The sequence below is a fragment of the Dryobates pubescens genome, chromosome 26 (assembly GCF_014839835.1).
Source record: "Dryobates pubescens isolate bDryPub1 chromosome 26, bDryPub1.pri, whole genome shotgun sequence".
Taxonomy (NCBI): domain Eukaryota; kingdom Metazoa; phylum Chordata; class Aves; order Piciformes; family Picidae; genus Dryobates; species Dryobates pubescens.
The window spans coordinates 6,385,719-6,406,345 of NC_071637.1; the positions used below are offsets into that span (position 1 = coordinate 6,385,719).

Here is a 20,627-nt window from a genome sequence, read left to right on the forward strand (position 1 = left end):
GCCAGCAGTGAGGCCAAGACTCAGCTTGCTAGTTCTGCATGAAGAGGTGGAAGTTGGTCCTGGTGAACTCCTGATGGATGCTATCAAGTAATTTGTCTGAGTCCTGAGGAACATCTGAGAGGACCTGCTGCCCTGGGATGAAGCTCTGCTCTGGGGTGTAAGTGAATGTGAATGAGCTGGAGTAGATGAGGCCATCACCCCTGATCAGCAGGAGTGGAACTGTGATGGGGTACCGCAGCCACCTCCAGTCACTCCCGAAGGCAGAGACATCAGGGACAACACACATGAGGGACTTGGGGCTCCTGGGAACAGTGCAGGAGAGGAAAACACTTATTAACCAAGGAGAGTCCCTCACAGCAGTGGCTGGCAGTGAGTGTCAGCATTTCTCTTCCAGCCTGGAGCTCAGCATGAAACCTCTGGCTGGTTTCTCCTTTCTGGTTCCTCTCTGCAAGGTTTGCCTGGTGGTTTGCAGCTCCCTGAGGTTCCTGTTGTTCTATACCTACCATCATCCCCAGACTGCAGCTACTGCAGGGAGCAGGCACCAGCCAGACTCATTCTGCCTTTCCCTGCAATGCCTGTGCTTGGTCCTCCAGAATGGGCAGTGCAAGTGTCCCCGTCCCCAAGGTCAGCAGCCACATCCCTACCAGAGCTGCCTAGCACAGCCCAAACCAGCTGCCATTCTCTGTCTGCTCCATGTCCCCACTCCAGCCACGTTACCTGTACATCGTCTCTGCTTCCACATCTCCAAACCAGACCTTGAGGTGTGCATGGAAATACTCCCCTTGCACCTCCAGCATGGCCACGTCCCCACCGCCCGTGAGCTGTGCCAGGCAGAGAGCAGGGCAGTGTGTTATGAGGTAGGATGAGCATTCTCCTGTAGGATGCTCTCCCTGTGCACCCTGTCCCCACCACAGCACTCCAGACCCATCCTTTCCCACAGCATCCCAAAACTAGGAGGCACTGAGTGTGGGTGCAAGGGCTCAGAAGCTATGATGGAGGCAGGTGACAGAGAGGTAAGAGTGGCCTGTGGCAGGTGCTGAGCCTACCTGTAGGGCAGTGATGAGGGGCACAGGGCTGACAGGCTGGTGGATGCAGGCCAGGCTCTCGCTGAAGGTGTACTCCACTGTCTCGGTGCCGATGATGGTCCAGCAAGAACCATCGTTCAGCAGCTCCCGGTTGGCTTCCTTTGGGCAAGGAGATGCCTGTGGAGAGAGGGACAGCTCCAAGCACACTGCAGTGGGGATAGCAGATGACCAGGGCCAGGATGCCTGGCCTCCACCCCCAGTGTCTTAGTTGCAGCAAGTGACAGCTTTGCTCAGTGTAGAAAGGTTTGGGTTGGAAGGGACCTTTAAAGGTCATCCAGTTGAACTCCTTGCAGTCAACAGAGACATCTGCAACTAGAGCAGGGTGCTCAGAGCCCCAGACAATCTGACCTGGAATGGTTCTAAGGATGGGGCATCCAACACCTCTCTGGGCAACCTGGGTCAGTGTCTCACCACTCTCAGTGTAAAAAATTCCTTCCTTTTATCTAGGTGACAATGTCCCCACTGCAGCAGGTAAGCTGGAGGCAGATGGCTTTGCAGCGATTCTGACCTTACTTTGGATGGCTTTGCTGGAAACCCCATCCTGGTGACACATTCCCCTGCCAGCAGCAGCACAGAGGAACTTGGAGAGAGGATGGAGAGCACCCCCGGGATCCCCACCCCCTCCTCGTGCTGCTGTACCTGGAACTGGATCACTTTCTCCGTGGAGAGACACAGGTACATGCGGTCGCTGCCCTGGAACTGGAAGGCACATTTGTGGAGCTGGGAGATGGGCTCGTCCACGTCCAGCATGGCATACTGCTTCGTCACCTTCCGGATGATCTGCGGGGCGGCAGCGGCATCCCGGCATGGTCCCTGCTGCTCAGAGCACGGAGAGGCCAGGTCCATGTGCCCATCAGCTAGGTGCAGGATAGAGGCTTACCAGGGGAGGCAGGGTGATGCCGGTGGCGGTGCAGACGAGCTGCACCACGGAGCCGTAGCGGATGTACCCTTCCCGCAGCGGGAACTCACTCCGGGAGCGGTGCTCGTCGGCTTTCGGGAAGGAAAGAGACAGAGTCACTGCTCCGAGCCGCCGGGGAGTCGATGAGCCTGCACCACCTTGCCTGGCACAGGTCTGGCTGTGCTGCTGGTGCTTTCTTACTGGATTCTCTGCTTGGAGTTACCACTGCTCTCTGGGAGCCCGGCACGGACAGCAGGACAGGGACATCACTGGAGGCAACGTGGGCAGGATGCTGCCGGGGTTTGGACTCTTCCAGGCAAGTTACTTGCTTGGATTTGTGAACCTCCAGATCAATACGGCTCTTACTGCCCTGGTGACATCCCGTGTGCCCTCAGGGAATGTGCTAGCCCTCAATGCTAGTGGGAAAATGCTGTCAGCTCCGGAGATACTCCGGAGACCTGAACCAGATTCCTGCATCCCCAGGCTAATTCCCACCCCTTTCACCCCCAAGAACTGGCTTTGCAGGAGAGCCAGAACTGGAGGATGGTAGGTCTGGGCATGACCAGCACCATGGCTGTGTGAAGGTTCTTACCCAGGTGCAGGGTGAAGGCTGCCCACTGCCTGGCACTGGCGATGAAGGCTCCTCCCTCCACAGAGAGGTAGCGAGTGCTGACTGTCTGGGAGCGCAGGCGGTTGAAGAGGGAGACTTTGGAGCCTGAGGAGATGCAGACTGTGGGGAGAGGGGGCTGGGTTAGTGCTTGCCAGGTCGATGTGTGGCTGGAAATATGGCTTTTGTCAAACCAAGGGAGGAGAAGTCCTGGTTCCTGGTGTAACCAGCCCGGCAAGAGCCAGCACCCTCTGCGGCTGCCTTTATGCAGGTGAAGCCCATGGTGTGGGGAGCACATCGGCATCAGGGTGAACGTGTTGTGATGGGTGAACTCTTTGGAAATGAGACATCAGTATGTCCAGATCCATCCTCTTTCAGGGGTGCCCACGGTCCAGCCTGGACCGCTCCGGCACCAAGCTGTGAGCACTCAGAGCATCCCACCCTGGGCTTGCACCCACTCTCCTTCGTGCAGAGCCATCCCCATACGCACGGTCTGTGTTCTTCAGTGACTGCTTCTTCTGTGAGGGCTTGGAGATGACCTTGATCAGCTTGCTGTGGAAGGTGCCTATCTCCTGCCCGTTGGTGAAGAAGAGCTTCAGGACCAGGCGGAAATGCTTGCGCTTGTCCGCATCCGAGATGTACAGCGCCTTGGCACAGCTGAAGCCCTGCCGAGAGCAGAGGAGGGCTGTTGGCAGCTCCAGCCCAGCCCCACCAGCCTTGCTCACCCTCCTCACCAGGACATAATAGTGCCCTTTCAAAGAGCCCTGGGTTCATTTAAAGAGAGCAACGACCAGAGATGTTATTACAGGTGGAATGAAGAGCTGGGGATCAGCAGAGGCTTTATTTACACTGGGGGCAGAGAATTCTTCATGGAAATGAATGTTCACGTGTGATTTATCCCACAGAACATGAGAAATCACCCTGGGTTTATGGCTTCCCCACCATCCAGGCCAATTCACTGTGCCTCAGACAAAGGCTCTTTTTGTGAGGTTTCTGGCCTGGCTCAGACCTCGAACTCTTCAGGGACCCCAGATAATACTTTTTTTCTGCTCTTTTCTTCTTGCCTATCAAAAGTGCCAGAAGTCTGCAGAAGCTCTTGAACTTCAAGATCAATCACGGGGGTTTTGAGCCGTTCATCTGCAAATGAAAGGCTGGGCTTTTGTTTTGTGACAGTCAGCAGTGCTGTTCACTGGGAGAAGGTAGTGGGGCTGAGGGAGTGGTGCAGATTTTGGCAGCTTGCCTGCCACAGGGCTGTCGACCTGAAAAGATGGTGCCAAAGAGAGACAAGGCTCTTTGCAAGGCTGAGAACCCTGCCTGGCTGCTCAGCTGCCACACATGCCACAACAGGGGGACACAGCAGGAACGGAGAGCAGGAAGGACCACAACATCCCAAGGAAGGGACTGATGTCACATCCCAGGTTGTGGATACCTCAGCCCAGGGAGCCGTGAGCTTTACCTTTGCATCTGGCTGCTCCTCAAAGCTGAGCTTCTGGGTCTCCATCAGGCTGCTGCCCATGCTGTCCAGTCCCATGTACCCACACACCCGGAAACCTGCCTCTCCCAGGTCCCTGGCTGGAGAGACAGGGAGAAGCACCCTTCAGCCCCTACACAGGCATTTGGACCTCCAAGGGCTCAGTCTCAAGGGGGAAAGAAGAATTTGGTGGGGTCAAAGATAAACTGGATCATGCTCCCCTTGGCAGAGGTGGAAGGCAGCTTTGAGAACAGAGGCCCAGGGACCCTGCCCTGCTCTTACCTTTTATCTGCTCCTGTTTCAATTTCCATCCTGGCCCACTCAAGTAAACACAAGGTGGAGGGCAGAAAAACCTGCAGAGACAAGAGAATATTCTCTTACTGCACTTCAGCATCCAGCAAAGGTCCTTGGTGTCGATGGGATGACTACACTGAGAGTCGAGACCTTCAGTGAGGCTCATTGGTGCCAGGAGCAGTCCTGTGCCCTGGGAGGTATGTGGAGCTGCAGAGAGGGGCTGGGGATCTTCCAGACTTGGGGAACATGGGCAGGTCTTGCTCAGAGAGGTGGTGGATGCCCCATGCCTGGACGTGTTCAAGGATAGGGCTTTGGGCAGCCTTGTTCAGTTGAAGATATCCCAGCCCATGGCAGGGGTCTTGGAACAAGATGATCTAACCCAAACCACTCTATGATTCTATGATCTCTTGGTGCTGCTGATGGCTACCAGCTCACTGGCCCTGAGATAGCCCCAGGAGGGGAGGACAGGGCACCTCAGCTCCCCCTGACCCGAGCCAAGGCAGGATTGGGGCCCTGCCTCTGCCCGCCTGCCGTCTGGGAGTTTCAGCAGGTCGAGAACAGAGTTTGCATTCACAGCCAGATTCAGAGCCCAATGCAAATAAATCTATAGCCAGGGTTTTAGAAACCTATTTTCCTGTGTTTTATTTGGGTTTCCACTGTCCTTGCACTCATGTGAATGGTGCAAATTCATCCCCTATTCATACTGGGTAAAGCATGAGCAGAGAAAACAGCAATGCAGAGGTTGGATATTTCAGAGCCTTAAGGTCCTGGGTTGGGGTTTATTTAAACAAGTCATCCACAGCACAGGCTCCTGCCTTCTATCATAAAGAGAAACAGCACTTTACACTTTAACCTGGGAGTTCTCTGCTGTTTTTCTCTCCCTCTCCATACCTGGCATCTGAGCAGGAGAAAGAGGCTTGTCCCAAAGGCTCAGCAATCTGAGGCTTTCGCTTTAGGCTAGGAGACCCCATCCCAAAATAAACCTTTACCTATGGTCCAGCAGCTACTGCAGGGAGGCTGGACACAATGGGGACTTTGCAAGCACAGCCAGCCTAGCCTAGGGCTGTCTCCAGGGGTGGTTGGGATCTGGGTGGGTTACACCCTAGAGGTAGGGCTGGTCACCTCCCAGCTGCTCCACACTCAGTAATAAGGGAGGATTATTTATATCACAAGGATTAATGAAGGATTAATTATATTACAGTGCCACACTCTGACGTCACTGCCCTGAGGCTGTTATTTAGGAGACTGAAGCCAGAACCTCAAGGTGGTTTTGCAATAAGGGAAGGATTTTCAAGAACAGCAGTTTTTGGAGGCCCTGGGCACTCCTGGTAATGCCCCAGCTCCTGCTGGGGCTGTTCAGATGTTAACACAAGATCTCCTGAGCACTTAAACACCAACCTTTCCTCTTTATCTTCAGCATTTCATTCTTGGGGGGATAAGATTTGAACGGTATCTTTCCTTCTTTAACTCATCTTTCTTCTCTCCAGTACTTCATGGCAGAAGCCCAAGCACTAGGAATGCCTAAATGGGATGGATGCTTAAGGTGGGGCTTAATGTCTTTATTTGGTTCATGAAGAACTAAATGCTGGGTTGGGAGGCAAAGAAGTCATGAGGGGATGGAGATGGAATATGTTAAATGATTTGCTTCACCAGGTTAGATCAAAGAAGTCTCACAAGGCTGCGCTCCAGCTTTAGGTAGCCAGGTTTGGAAGTGGCTGTTGGAGAAGCTGGAACTCTCTCCTACCTTTTTTCATTGCCATATGACTTCTGGGCGACTTTCGCGTGCAGTATCAGCACCGTCTGGTCTGCTGGCAGCTGCAGGTACCTTCGCACACTGTCTCGAAGCAGGTTGGTTTGGTACGGGTTAGATCTACAAGGCACAGGTCCCCCAGCACTGGAACACAAGAACTGGGATCCAACCTTGCCCCACCGAGGATGGAGCCTAGAGCTTGTTCCATGTCCAGCCTGACAGGGTGGGGAAAGAGGGAAGGCTTTCCCATTGGAAATTGCTGGAGCTCTGAGAACATCTCAGCTGCCGCAACACCAGGGCTGGTATCAAAACACGAAGAGTCTGGAGAACCGAGTAACTGCTTTACCACTTTGCCCCCAAACACACACAGGGCACTCTCTTTACAGCTCTGAAGTGTGCATTTCTGAGACTCCCAGTCCCCTGGGATGGAGGCACTGCTCTAACTGAGTGTTCATTTGTTTTCTCTCTGCTATACTTGCTGCTGTTTGGCTTTTGGGTGACTTGGGAAACACTGGTGCTGGGCCATGAGTGCAGCTGGGGAGCTGTCACGCAAGGAGGAGCTGCTCCTGGCTTTTGCAAGGGCTGTTGGGTGAAAATAGCTGTGTTTTTCTTTGAGACCTAGGAACTGGATGGTTTTGCTGATTCTTTCTGCTCTATTAACTAGAAGGAGTTCCCAAGCAACAAGCATTTGACTGCTAAGTTAGTAGGTTGGGCGTTAACCAGCTGGAGAGAGATGAGGTGAGTTCAAGCCCAAGGTGCCAGCTGGGACATGTGTGAAAGAATGGGGGATGAGAGGAAGTAGGGACACCAGGAAAGAGCAGTCAGGGACTGTGGACATGTCTAGGGGATTGCTCAGAGGATGGGTAAGGATGGGGGGCAGCAGCCCTGGCCACCCAGGGGAAATTTTGCAAGAGGTATGCCGTGGAGCATCACCCTTAAACCATGGCTTCCTCCTAAATGGGCTAGAAATGGATAACAGTTGGGAGTATAAACAATCAGATGTGTGAAGAGAGGTAACTCTGCTCCTGCCAAACAACCCAAGGCAGGCTAGGGTGAGTTCTTGCTGTACTCAGAGACCATAGCAAGCACCCAGTGAGAGAAGCAGCAAGCAATCATCCCAAGAGGCCTCTAACAAGAGTTCATCAGCCAGTTTTGCTCTTCCCAGTGCAACATGTGTTTTAAAGAGGCTGTGCCCTTAACAGCTTCAAGGATCCATGTTACAATTAGCCTTAAATATACATGCCTTCACTTCCAACTTTCCCATGTTGTGGATGGAGCTGATGCCCTCCTGCTTGTGTGTGGAAGACAAACACATGTTGTCCTATAGTAGCAAGCATTCACCCAGTGTCTCCTCTAGGTAATTTCCAGGGGACCTGACACTCTGAGCTCCACAGATGTTCCCATCACTGCTGTGTTCAGCTATTAGATGGGTGACACGATCTCCTGCCTCCTTGTTCTCACTTCCTCACCCTAGCCCTGTTAGCTGGACCACCAGGCAGCATCAATCAGCAGAGCTCTGCCAGAATCAGATTTACAGCTGGTGCCACTGTCACCCACAGCATTAGCTGCTGCTCTGTGCCTGGGAAATAGAAGCTTTGTGGCCATGACAAGCCCACTCCTGACTGCAGAGCATGAGCTCTGGTCCCCATGGCAGCACCAGTGCTGCTGCCAGCACATGGCTCTGGGCTCAGCCACTGCTCATGGCTCTCATGGCAGGGCAGAAGGAGATCCTTTGCCAAACAGACTTTCAGATCACCCTTAACAGCTCCTGTGCCAAGCTGGTCTGTTCCCTCCAACCCTCCATCACAAGGCTGCAAAGTCCCTTCTCCAGCATTCTGAAGACGAGCTTTATCAACTAGTATGCCACCAGTGTCCACTCCAAGGTGAGTTACTTGGTCTTGCTGTAAAGCCTCACTCCAGCCATTCTACCTGCTGAACCGTTTGTACCCTTGCACAGCCAAAGAGATCCCATAAGAAAGTTATTTAATCTTTTTCCATAATGGCACTATGCAGCTGTCTGACTTCTCTGCTGCCAAGCAATGGTGTGAGCTCAGCTTTGAGCCTCCTTTGCTGTTCTGCCCTTCATCTAAAAGCACCAGTTGGGAATCTCTCTGCAAAAGTTTTGTTGGATTTGCTGGTGGTGGTGGTGTGGTTTTTTCACAGAACTGATTGTGCTCAGGATCAGTGTGGGAATAGGTTGAGGAAAGGGCTCAACATTGGTCTGAGTCAGGGTATTTTGTTACACTTATGCCCCACAGGGAAAAGTATAAACCTTGCTGCTCAGTGGCATTTCTCCCTTGGCTGAAGCAATGAGCACAGAGCAGGGGAGAACCAGGCTGGAGTGTGAATTTTTTCCTGGTGAGTCTCATCATTCAGTATTCAAAAGGAGGAGCAAAGCTCTGTGCTCGTGTCCCACACTCCATCCCTGTTAGTTTCACTCACCAGCAATGATGTGCCCACCAGTACCCATCTGTGTGGTGTGGAGTCTGCCTGGGCAGCACTGGTCCCTGTTGGGCTGCTGAGGGAGCATCTCCCATTAAGCCATCAGTGGAGTAAGGAACAGGCTGGTACTGAGGCCAGGCAGCAGCAGGGAGTGTTCAGGAGCAAATTGCCAAGGCCTGAGGATGAAGACGTGTGCTGACAGCATGGTCAGCAGCATCGCCTGCTCCACAGAGCCTCCCCCTGCACCGGCTCAGGGCAGGGCCAGGCTTGAGCCAGTATTGCTGCTCCCTGCCATCCATACCTAATACCAGGGGCACAGGAGCTCCTGCCTGGGGCTCACTAAAGAGCCTTCTGGAATGATTATCCACATGCTCCTTACTGCTCAAAGTGGGAACGCGCATGCCAGAGGCAGGTAAACAGACCGAAGTTCTTCAGGTCTGATGTCTAACTGGAGGAATGACTGCCTAGGAACTTGGTTTTCTTTTCTGTGTCTGTTGTCTGCAGCTACTGCCTTCCAAATTTGTGGGCTAAATTGTTTTGGTGATGCACTTCTGCACAGTGCTTGCCATTCTGCCCACCGAGGCGACCACCCAGCATCTGTCATCTGGTTCGTATTTGCCTTCAGAGAGTCAAAGAGCTATTGCTAAGGCAGCTCTATATACCCACTTGGCTCCTTCTGGCACCAGCAGGCTCCTCAGGGTTACAGGGAATTATTCACCACTTCTGACATTTATTCTATTAAATGATTCCAGTGCTCTGGCTGCGGTGCAGTGTTAGTTCAGTGTCGTGTTAGCAGCACAGCACGGGCTGGCCTCTCACAGCTCACACTAAAAGCCTCTTTTTCAGAGCCTGAGGTCGGGGCTGGGCCTCGCCTGCTCTCGCACACAGTTGGGCATTATGTGGGAGCAGGGGGGGAGCAAGAGGGCAGCCCCCACCTTTCTCCTACACTGATGTTTGTGAGCCTCTCTCCTTCCCTGCTCAGCCTGGCATCGCTCACTACCATGGCTTTGCTCTCGCTTTAGGTGTCTCAGGAGAGGGTGTGAGCATGCTTTGAGGTGCATCTCTGGTCTGGCTCTGTCCTGGTGTTGGAGGTAGGAGACACCAGGGCACCCATGTGATGGCACTTAGGTTGGATGTTAGGAAAAAGTTCTATACAGAGAGAGTGATTGCCCATTGGAATGGGCTGCCTGGGGAGGTGGTGGAGTCGCTGTCATTGGAGGTGTTCAGGAGAAGACTTGATGGGGTGCTTGGTGCCGTGGGTTAGTTGTTTAGGTGGTGTTGGATTGGTTGATGGGTTGGACGTGATGATCTTGAAGATCTCTTCCAACCTGGTTTATTCTATGTATTCTAGGTATTCTATGTATATTTGCAAGCCCTGACCATGACACCATGCCCTCTTCTATGATAAATGAACTAGAGAAGGAGGAGTGCCCTTTGTGCTCTTCATGGGAGACCTACAGCTGGAACATATGTGACCAGCAGATCAAGGGAAGTGGTTCTGCCCTTCTACTTGACCCCAGTGAGACTCCACATGCAGTGTTTGGTCCAGCTACCCAGCATAACAATGTCATGGACCTACTTGAGTGGGTCTGAAGGAGGCCACAGAAATGATGAGACATCTGGAACCCCTCTATTGCGAGGATAGGCTGAGAGAGTTGGGGTTGTTCAGCCTGGAGAAAAGAATTCTCCAGCGAGAACTTCTTGTGGCTTTCAGTACTTAAAGGGCCAATAAGAAAGATGGTGACAGACTTTTTAGCAGGGCCTGTTGCTACAGGACAAAGGGTGATGGTTTTAAAACTAAAAGAGGGAGACTCAGGCTAGATAGAAGGAAGAATTTTTTTCGCACTGAGGGTGGTAAGACACTGATCTAGGTTGCCCAGAGAGGTTGTAGATGCTCCATCCCTGGAAACATTCCAGGTCAGGTTGGACTGGGCTCTGAGCAGCCTGCTGTAGTTGAAGATGTCCCTGCTGACTGCAGGGGGCTTGGACTAGATGACCTTTAAAGGTTCCTTCCCACACAAAACATTCTGTGATTCCATGATCTCGAGAAGGGCTGCCTTAGGTGGGCATTCAGGGAACTCAGGCAGGTGCTGAAAGGCCTTGGTAGGGTCAGACCCTGTAGTCACATCACTGATTTTAGGAGAATTGAGTTTAACATCACAGCTGAAAACCAGCCCTTGCCTTCCCAGCAGTGAGTGTGGGGGGCATCACTCAGCACTTTGTGCTGCCTGTAGCCAGGAAATATATTGAGCAACCTGGTCTAGTAGGAGATGTCCCTGCCCACAGCAGGGAGTTCAAACTAGATCATCTCTTTTAACTCAAGATATTCTGGGATTTTCTCCTTCCTTGGTGCACCACAGTTTGGTGCATCACATCTTCCTTCTTGGGCTGCCACCCCTGCCTGCTCTGCCGTAGGCATGGTCCCTGCCTGTGTCACACACAGGAGACAGCCCAACCATAGGGCTGTTGCACCTTTCCCCTGCCACTGGGCCATATGTCCCTGTAGTGTGGGATGTATCCTTGTCCTAACATCACCTCCTGCTCTGGGAGGGCAGATCAAGCTGGGGAGTTCTACCACACTTATGTGTGCACCCTTGGGCAACTGCTGACCAGAAAAAGCACTTGATGGGTACTGGGAGAAGCAACTTGCCTTCTGCACTGCTTGCTTCACAGTTCACTGACATTCCTCAGCTCAGAGAAAGGAATCCTTTTTGTTTTTTTGGTCTCCTGGGAATGAAAGTACCCAACTCAGGAGATCAAAACACAATCCCAGCAGCTGTTGTTTAGAGCTGGATCTTCAAGTCAACTCCATGCAAGAACTTTAACAGATGGTAACAGTATCCTCAAGTGCAGGTAAGTCTGAGTTCAGGTACAGAGATTTAGTTTGCTAGGTTTTCCCCCCAAAGGAGCTGCCATTTGCCTTGCTCAGGAGATGGCTGCCCTGCAGCTTGCTGGGGACATGCTGCCACAGAGGGCAATTGTTCCTCCCTCGGCTTGGGGAAACCAAACAGCCTAATAAAAAATATCCCTTTTAGAGGTCTGGGTTGTGTTTTGCACAGGACAGGGGAGAAAACGCCTGCAGGGCTTGTGGGTATGGACTCAATGCAAGGTTTATGCAAAAGGAAAAGCCATTAGAAGTCACAGAAATGAGAAGCTGGCAGTTTCTGGCTTCCCTCATTTTTCAATACCTCCTTTAATCCAGACCAACCCAAGCCACAAGCCCTCATCTATCCACGGGTATTTATAAATCCTGTATTTTCCTCACCGCACACACAAGTGAGATTCAGCCTTTTCTGGGCTTGGGGGATTTATCCACCACACCAACAGAAAACACCAGCCAAGACCAGGAGGCACAAACGCCCTGAGATCTGAAGGGCACTCGGGGGCCAGCTGGGGTGGGCACCCTAGGCATGTTCCTGGTTCCTCTGCACTTGTCCCAGCAGCACCATCACCCTCCAAAGGTATTGTGTGTGATAACACAATACTGACTTGCCTGCAAGAAAATTCACATGATGTGGATGATTCACTGGTTTCCTTTCTCTGTTCTCATGTAGCTGTTGATGTTAGTACACAGGGGAAGGCAAGTGCTTTTGAAGCATGAGACTATAGTCCTAGAAAACACTGAAGGTGGTTCCTACCACCACTAGATGATGTAAGTGCTGAGAAGAGGTGGAGGGAAGGTATTTTCCAGGGTGTCTGAGAAGAGGGGGGTTAGACTAGGTAGAAGGAAGGAATTTTTTACACTGAGTGGTGAGACACTGGTCCTGGTTGCCCAGAAAGGTGGTAGATGCCCCATCCCTGGAACCATTCCAGGTCAGATTAGGTGGAGCTCTAAGCAACCTGACCTAGCTATCCCTGTTGACTGCAGGAAGGTTTGGCTGGAAGGTTTGACTAGATAACCTTTAAAGGTCCCTTCCAACCCTGTGATTCTATGATCTCCATCACCACAATTGGCAGCATTAGTTAACCTTGCTGGAAGCTCAGCCTGAGCCTCTACAACCCTCACAGCTCTGCTCTGTACTTTCCTAGTTCAAACCCACCTCCCCACACTGAAGCTGCTACTTGCAGAGGTCTCTAAACTCCCAGTGCACTGCAGCTCAAATGGATGTTAAGCTTGGACTCTCTTTTTCCCAGGATGTTCTGAGTTTATGGGGCTTTCAGGTGTACTCCCACAGCAAGAAGAAGATGAAAGGAGGAAAAAAAAGGAGGGGAAAAAGACAAGAGAGGAAAAGAGAGGATAAAAAGAGAGGAAAAGAGAGGGAAAAAAGAGAGGAAGAGAGAGGAAAAGAGAAGAAAAGAGAGGAAAAGAAAAAGAAAAAGAAAAAAGAAAAATAAGAAAAGAAAAGAAGATAAAAGATGAGAAAAGAAAAAAATAAGAAAAGGAGAAGGGGGTAAAATAAAAGGCTAAAGAAAGAAAATGTCATTTTGGAAAAATAAAAAATATGGGAAAAATAAATAAAAGAGGAAAAAAAGGAAAACAAAAAAATAAAGGGGAAAATTAATAAAACCATTTAAAAATATATTTAAAAAAAAAAACAACAACGAAAAGGAAAGAAAAAAAGTAAAAGAAGGGAAAACAACAGCAAGCCAGTCCCTGGCCGGTGAGCTCCTGGCGGGGAAGGGCTTGTCCAGTCTGCGCCGGGTTCCCTCTCCACCTGCGGGACACCTGCACGGACCGGACACTCGGAGCCAGGGGAGGCGGGACCCCACGGACGCCTCCATTCTGGGGACCCCCCCCCAAACTCCCGACTCCGTCCCCCAGTGCTGCCCCGGGGCCGGGCCGGGGCGCGGCGGCCGTTCCCGCCCCCCTGCTCCCCCCTCCCGCTCCCCCCGCATTTTAAAATGCTGCGCCGGGGCCCCGCCGCCTCCTAGCGCTGCTGCCGCTGCGCCCCGCACCTCGCAGCTCCGCGCACCGCTTCGCGCTCGTCCTACCTAGCCCAGCACCGCGGTGGGGAGAGGCTCCGCGGCCGGCCCGGGTGAGTGAGGGGCTCCGCGGGTCCCGCCGCCGGCCCTGCGGGAAGGGAAAAGAGAGGAGCGGGGTGAAGGGAGCGCTGAGCCCGGTCCCGGTCCGCAGAGCCCGGCAGTGCCGCCGGGGTGGGCAGCCTCCGGGGGGATTTGCGGCGGGGCGGGGTTGGCAGAGAACGGGCAGCGATCATGGGCGCGAAGAGCAGAAAGCATAGCTCGGGGTGGGTGAGGGCAGAGCCTCTGACATGGGTTTTATTTCCAAAAGCTGGAGCCCTACCAAAGCTCCCCATCCATATGCCCTTGTCCCTCTGCCCCGGTGCCAGCAATTGTCCCCCTGAGCACAGCGGGATGGACTGGGGGGGTACGTTTTGGTGGGGCAGTAAGAGGACATGGTACCAGCTTTATTTGTCAGTGACCTGCAGAGGCTGTAAACTCTTCCCCACTGCTGGGTGGCACAGCTTTCCTGCTCTGTTCACCTTTTGCCCACCTTTTGTGCAGGTTCCTGCTGATACACTCATGGATCTCTTTTAGCAAGGAATAAGCCCTGGGACACCTGGGTGAGGCTACAGAGTGATAGGAGATTGAGATCCTAGGAGTGCACCCTGGGTTTGTCCTGCGCCATCTCTGCAAGACTGGGATTTTGGGTCAGTGTATACTTATAAATAGGTTTGCACAAGCAATCCCCCACCTTTGGCTCCTCATTCCAACTGTTTCAGCTGGGAAAATCAGCTTTGGGCACTGTTGTTCCAAGCAGTTACGTGGGAAAACTCGTTTAGAAAATCAGATTATTCTGCGCTCATTGTATTTGTGCTGACATGCAGCCATTCCAGGTATGCAGAGATGAGCGGGTACCTGATGGGGTGGTGTGTGCTGTGCTGGAGTGTCCCACCTCATTCCACCCTTGCAGTGCAAAAAGCTGCTGATTCCATCTCGGATTCAGGGCTGCAGAGCAGCAGCTGGTGTCAGTGGAGAGGTTGGTGGGGAAATGGGCTTGTCCCATTTCAGGGGAAGCCACCTGCAGGGTATCTGCAGGGACTGCGGGGGAAGAGGGCCCCAAGAAAAGAGCTTTGGCAGAGCCCCAGCTCTGGGACGAGGCACTAAACTTCACCCCTTCTGCTTGATCCCAAATGAGTTTTGCTTCAGTCAAGACCAGTTTATTTATAAAGTCACTATGAAGTCCTTCCTGTGGGACCTCTGTAGCTTCTCTGGCTAGTGAAGATGATTTTTCCCCCCCCCTTCTTCCAAGAGCGGTAGTTGGTCACAGGCAGAGAGTGTGCAGGGCCTCGGTACAAGCAGCATTTCACAAGCAGATTCTTGTGATCTCTGCAGGGATTCAGTAGATTGGCATTTGATAGCATCAGAAAGCGTGGGGGGAATCTGCTCTCAGATCTCAGCCTTGGGGTTTGCCACCAGGATAGGGATACATTTGGCCTCCTCCGAAATACAAATTCCTGTCTGGAAATCATGGATGAGAACTCAGTGTTTGTAGTAAAGTGACATTTTCCACCACAGCAGGCAGGGCATTGCTGCATCCAACTGGAAAACGCCGTGGTTGATTTTTGTGTAAATTGTAACTTCCTTTTGTCTTGAAGAATTAAAGACATTTTGTGTGACTGGGACAAACTGGGCTCAGGAGCTGCCCTGGTAGGAAACAGCAAAGATGTAGCCCACAAGGCAGCCTGTTGAAGGCAATCTGCGGTCACGGGAGATGTTTGTGCGCAGATTGCTCCTAACGTAGCGTTTCCCTTGGGGCTGGCTTCAGGGGTTAAAGGTTTTTCTAGAGGAGCCTTTGTTTAAACATCTTTAAAGTTTGCAATAGGGGCCCCTTTGTTGGCTGCTCTGGGAGCAGTGTGCCTGCCTTGTTCAAAACTCCCTGCTCATAAAATGCCACTTACAAATGCCCCATGGACAGGGCTGGAACGTGGAGGGGGAGATAAGTAGGGTTTGTGTCTACAGGCACATGTGAGCTACAGACAGGCCCTGCCGGGAGTGAATAAATGAGACGTAGGAAAAACACAGCAGAAAAAAAATGATGGAGTGCTGCTTATAAGGAACCTCAGAAACCACAGCTACTCGCCCAGAACCAGGCAGTCCTGCTGGTGCCAGATGTCACACACGTCTCCTCCAGCGGTGCCAGGAGGCCAAACAGCTCCTGCCACTCGTTGTTACTTCTCATTAGCTGTTTCCTCCACTTTGGGCCCAAACAATAGCAAATTGATCACCTGAGCTCCCCGGGCTGGGAGGGAGCTCAGGCAGCTGCTGTAAGGGCTCCGTGGAATGGCCAGGCACGGGGACCTGGACTTGGTGCTTTGTGGTACCTGCTGTGGGCTAGTCAGTGTCACCCCTTGCAGGTACTTGCAGCACAGATGTACCTTCAGGTACTGAGGAACATTTTTAGTTCATTCTCCCACCCAGGCTAAAAGTAAAGGGTTTTAAACCAGCTCTGTTAAAGCAGAGAAGTGGCAGGCACATGTGCAGGAGGCTCCAGAACCCAGTGCACAGCTATGGCACTGTTTCCATGCAGGATGTCCCCAGGCTGCTGGGCCTGATCCTGTCTCTGAAGTTTTTTTGGTTCTCAAGCAACTTGTACTTCCTGTCGTTTTTTACTGGAGGCTGGATCTGTCTTCCTTTGTAACTTTCTCTTTGTCTGCAGACTCCTGCTTTCTCACCTTGCAAGCCCTTGCTTCTATGTTTGAATCCATCACTAACCTGGTCCCTTTGGTGCCCATTAGGGACATCTGTATGGATCAGCTGTGGGCCCTTGCAGAGAGGTGGCAGTAACTTAATTTCACTCCAGACCTTGGCCTTAATGTCTCTGGGCTGTCACACTTCAAGTTCAGGAATTTTGAGTCATAGTTTGCAGACCCATAGGAGGTCAGTGACCTGTGAGTCAGTCTGGAACCAACTGGTAGGAGCAGATCTGCTGACAGCAGATGATGAGCTGAGAGTGGCTGCTCTTTGCCCAGGTTTCCTGAAACGCATCTGGGTGTTCCCTCTTCTGTCCAAAGTGCCCTTGTTTCACCCTGGCTGAGTTTGTGCCCTCATTCTAGAATGCAGGTGGGAGAATCAGTCTGAGTCCTAGCTCTGACAGAAGCTTCCCATAGTCTTGAGCAAGTGGCTTTAACACTCCTGGTCTCTGGTTCCCCATGTCATGAAGAGGCTGATGAGGCCTGAAAGCCTTGCTGAAGCAACCTTAGTCTGTTCCCTGATCTGTCCTGGATGCAAAAACCTTGTAGACACTTTTGGCAAGAACTCCATAAATGCAAGAGATGATTTCAACTAGTTGCTCACAGGCTGCCTCATATGGAATGAGGTTGAGGTCAAGTGGTGCTCAGCCACGGCCTCAAATACTTCTTTGAGTCCCTGGGGAGGTCTTATAGGAGGTTTCCACACTATGACACTGGTGGAAATTCTTTGGTGCATCTTCTATGGGGTGACAGCATCCTGATTCTGGAAGAGTAGTTTTTTTGCTGCCTTCTCTCAGAGGGACATGGCAGCCATGAAGTTAGGTGAGAACAGTTTCCCGTGCAACATTTGGGGTTCTCACTTTGAAAAGCATCTGAAAAGAATTCAACCAACTTGCTTCCCTGGCTCAAGGAGAGCCAAGAAGTCTCTGCGTGCTTTCCTGCAGCTGCCAGACTCTCCTGGCTTTCTGCTATTTCAATTAACACATAGCAGGATGGGCAGGATAACGGGGAGAGGCACGAGAATATTCTCCTGGCATGTTTCCTGATGCCAACACATTGAGTCACATCTCCAGAGTGAGAAATATGACATAAAGATTTAGAGAAGGAGGTCAGGCAATGGATGGATGATTGTGGGGCTGAAATAGCAGAAGCTGCCTGTGGTTGTCTGTGCCATGTAAACTTGCTGGAGGTCAGCTGGGGATATTGGTCCCAGCAGGTCTGGGAGTCAGTCATCCTGATAGTCTCATTGCTTAGAGGTACCAGCTCTACAGCATCAGGAGCTCAGCTGACAGACTCTGCACCAGCCCAGGAGCTGCTCTGGGCAGTTTCTCTTTCCTTTGTGGTTCAATATGCATATTTCTGGGGAAAAAAAAAATGCTCTCTAACACCTTCCTTCTGCAACAATAACTTGGGCAATGGATTGCTGCCTCAGCTTCTGGATTGCCCAGACCTCCTTCAGTCCAAAATTGAAGTGTCTTAGTTCAGTTCAGCTGTCTTTCAGGAGCCTGTTTGCAGAAGAGAATTTGGGTTTTTAAGAGAGTCAGTAAGGAGGGTCTTTCCCTTGTTGATCACTCTTCATCTAAATCTGAAAGTGTTCCTAGATTCCTCTTGTTTTGCTTAAAGTACCAGTTAGGAGCTGGGCTGAGTGTGCCTGTCACACAGCTCAGGGGGAAAGTGCAGCACTAAGGTTTTGAGTGGAACAGAGAGGAAGAGAGAAGTGCCACCAGCAGTCCTGAAACAGGAACCATCTCTTGATAGCATGAGTTGAACAAGGGGAATTGGCTGACCACATTTTCCTCTTGGCTAGATCTTTAACACACTTCAAAAGGCTGTGTTTGATAAACAAGTGAACATAGCATTTCTTCTTGCCAGTTGTTGCCACAGCAGCCCAGGTACAACATGTTTCAGCAGACAAGAGACTTTCCTCTTAGCTGAGCTGCAGAGCATTGGGAGGTCATTTAGAAATGAATGGGTGGTAGAGAAAGACCCCGTGTGGTGTCATGGAGAACATTTAAAAGGTGATGCTCTGCCCATTCCTACACCCAGAATTTCTCTCTCTAGGGGACTTCAAATGTTATCTCATAGTGTAAGCCTGTTGGGTCTTGGATAATGTGAAGTCCATGAGCTGTAAGACAAAGGTGTCTGTCATAGCCTGCAAAAGGACCTGGACAAGAAACCCAGCTTCCTCCTCCCCAGTAATGTGCTAATCCTCATGAGTGCAGGAGTGCATCCCATAAAATGGGGAACTGGCTTGTGGGGGATGAGTGGGGGGATATAGTGAAGTCTTTTCTGCACCTAGCAAGGTTTTACTGTTACAGCAGTCCTGCTGATTCACTCCTGTTGGGTTTGGAGCCATCATGTGCTTCGAGAAAAGCAGCCTTGTTTTTTCAAACAACATGTCCTTCCAGGTGGCACCTGGCCCAGTGAAGTTGCCATAGCATTGTAACCAGAGAGGGCTGTGATGTCCTGGAAAGAGTCTGCTCCTGTTCTCCCACATATATATTTGGGTAGAACCAAGGACACATCAGACCTTAGAAAGAGGTGGGGGAAAAGGTGTATGGGGCTGGAAATTCATGCCATTTCCCTAGTCTCAACCTGCTTGTGCTCCCTGACTCCTCCTTTCTCTGAAAACTCCATTGTTGTCCTCTCTGGTGGGATTTGCAACTTGTCACCCAGCTTCTATGGAGGATGAACACTGAGCTGATGGAACTGCGACTGAGTGCAAGGACAGCACTGCCTGTAAAATGCTCCTGAGGGTGGATTCAGGGCTCATGGGCAGCAGAGGCACCACTGAGAACTGTGCACCTGCTTCAGGGAGGGAAGTGAACCTTGAGATTGTGGCATCACCTTAAGATTGTGGATTGTTTTGGGAGAAAGCAACCTTTGGGAAAACCTCCAGGAGAGGGTGGATCCAGCTCCAGGGCTGTCCCACATGTCTGTTCACATGTCTTGAAGGTCTTGCAAATAGGTGGATAACATCCCAGTGGTTCTTCAGGGCTTCCACAGCAAAGTCAAGAGGCACCTCCAGGCTAATGTAAGTTGTCTGCATCTCTTCAAATAGCTCTGGTTGCTTCATTGTCCCCTGGTGTCTGGGGTAAGACATGCTTCAGTCATCTTCTCTTGGTCCCCTGTGCACTTTTTGGGCAGCCTTTTCCTTGGACCTGAAAGATGATTTGCTGTCCTGCTGAGGACAGGAACATCTGTCTCCCCATCCTCCAGCCTGAGGCAAGCTCTTGCTGTCTTTCTGCTCTTGTGCTGGCAGGACCCTGGTGTCCTAAGCACAAGGAGTCTGTGTTCAGGCTCTTGAGCCTATTTGGAGGTGTGGTTTTTTTTCACACTTCCATCAAATAACACTGATCTGGGACCTGCCAATACTGCCTGGTTGGGTGTTCTCAAAGAAAACCCCTGAAGAGCAAACCAGGGTACATGGAGAGGCAGGTGAGGTGGGTGAGTCTCAGAAAAATCATGTCTAGGGCTGCTCTACCATCAGCCAAGGTTTCCAGCACAGAAATATGTGCTGTTAGCTGGTAGCACATATGGCATCAGTGCTGTGCACCCCTGCCATGCACGCCCAGGCAAGCTGTGCATGTCTTCTCCTGTGCACAAGATGCTGCATGGGCCAGCCTTCCAGCCTTGCTGCTAGTCAGAGGCTCCCAGCTGTTCCCCACTCCTTGCAACGCGTGACAATCCCTTGTTCTGGCTGCTCACAGGGTCTGGTGCCAGGGCAGAGCTGCTGCTACAGATCCCACCACATGCCAGAGGTCTGCCAAGCCCAGGCAGGTGCCTGGAGCTGTGTGTTTTGTGCCAATAACAGAAATCTCAGCTAATGGCTGATGTGCACAGATGTATGAGATCTCACATGTGGCTGTGGCTGAGACATGGCTCATAACTCCATCGCCATGGTCCATAACCTGCTTGTTTTCTTGTGACACTATGACCAGGACTTTTCCAGGGATGTGAATGCAATGCTACCACCTGAGCCTTTCACCCCTTCTCTCTCTCTCTTTCCCATCCCAAATTCAATATACAAAGCCCCCACCCCTGTAACAAGAAGGGTTTAGAGTCAGCTGGTTCCCTCACCCTGCTCCCTGCCATGCTCTGTCCTTTGGGTTGCCTGAGGGAGAATATGCCCAGGTCTGAGCTGGGCAGATGAAGGGGAATATTCAGACCATTTCTGCTGACCTGTAGCCAGCAGAGAGCTGCCAAGGAGGCCATGCTGAAACCTGAAGCGGCTGTTTTTCCTGAGACTCAGCATTTGGCAAGCAGAGCAGACAGACAAGTGGCAGAGCAGGGAGGGATGCAAGTGCCCTGGAAGGCAGCACTGCCAGTGCAGTGCCCAGGGAAGGTGCTTGGGGAAGGCCTGTTGGCTTACCTGTTTGCCTCTGGGGATTCATCTGCATGTCCTTTTTGTCCGAGATCATAGGGGAA

The 20,627-nt window shown here is 51.7% G+C and overlaps 2 protein-coding genes across 2 annotated transcripts in view; one reads left to right on the forward strand and one right to left on the reverse strand.

Annotated features, from left to right (window-relative positions):
- RBPJL (recombination signal binding protein for immunoglobulin kappa J region like) lies at positions 1–13,703 on the reverse strand. The gene is made up of 11 exons (XM_054173352.1): positions 13,480–13,703; positions 6,100–6,225; positions 4,344–4,414; positions 4,047–4,162; positions 3,081–3,255; positions 2,576–2,713; positions 1,966–2,075; positions 1,725–1,865; positions 1,047–1,202; positions 718–821; positions 1–302 (listed from the first exon to the last, which is right to left on the reverse strand). Exons 1-11 carry the CDS (start codon positions 13,701–13,703, stop codon positions 29–31), a joined length of 1,635 nt encoding a protein of 544 aa, XP_054029327.1. The 3' UTR covers positions 1–28.
- MATN4 (matrilin 4) overlaps positions 13,433–20,627 on the forward strand; it is a 17,593-nt gene continuing 10,398 nt past the window's right edge. The window contains 2 exon segments of the mRNA XM_054173422.1: positions 13,433–13,523; positions 19,155–19,233. The gene's annotated coding sequence lies outside the window, so the exon portion shown is untranslated.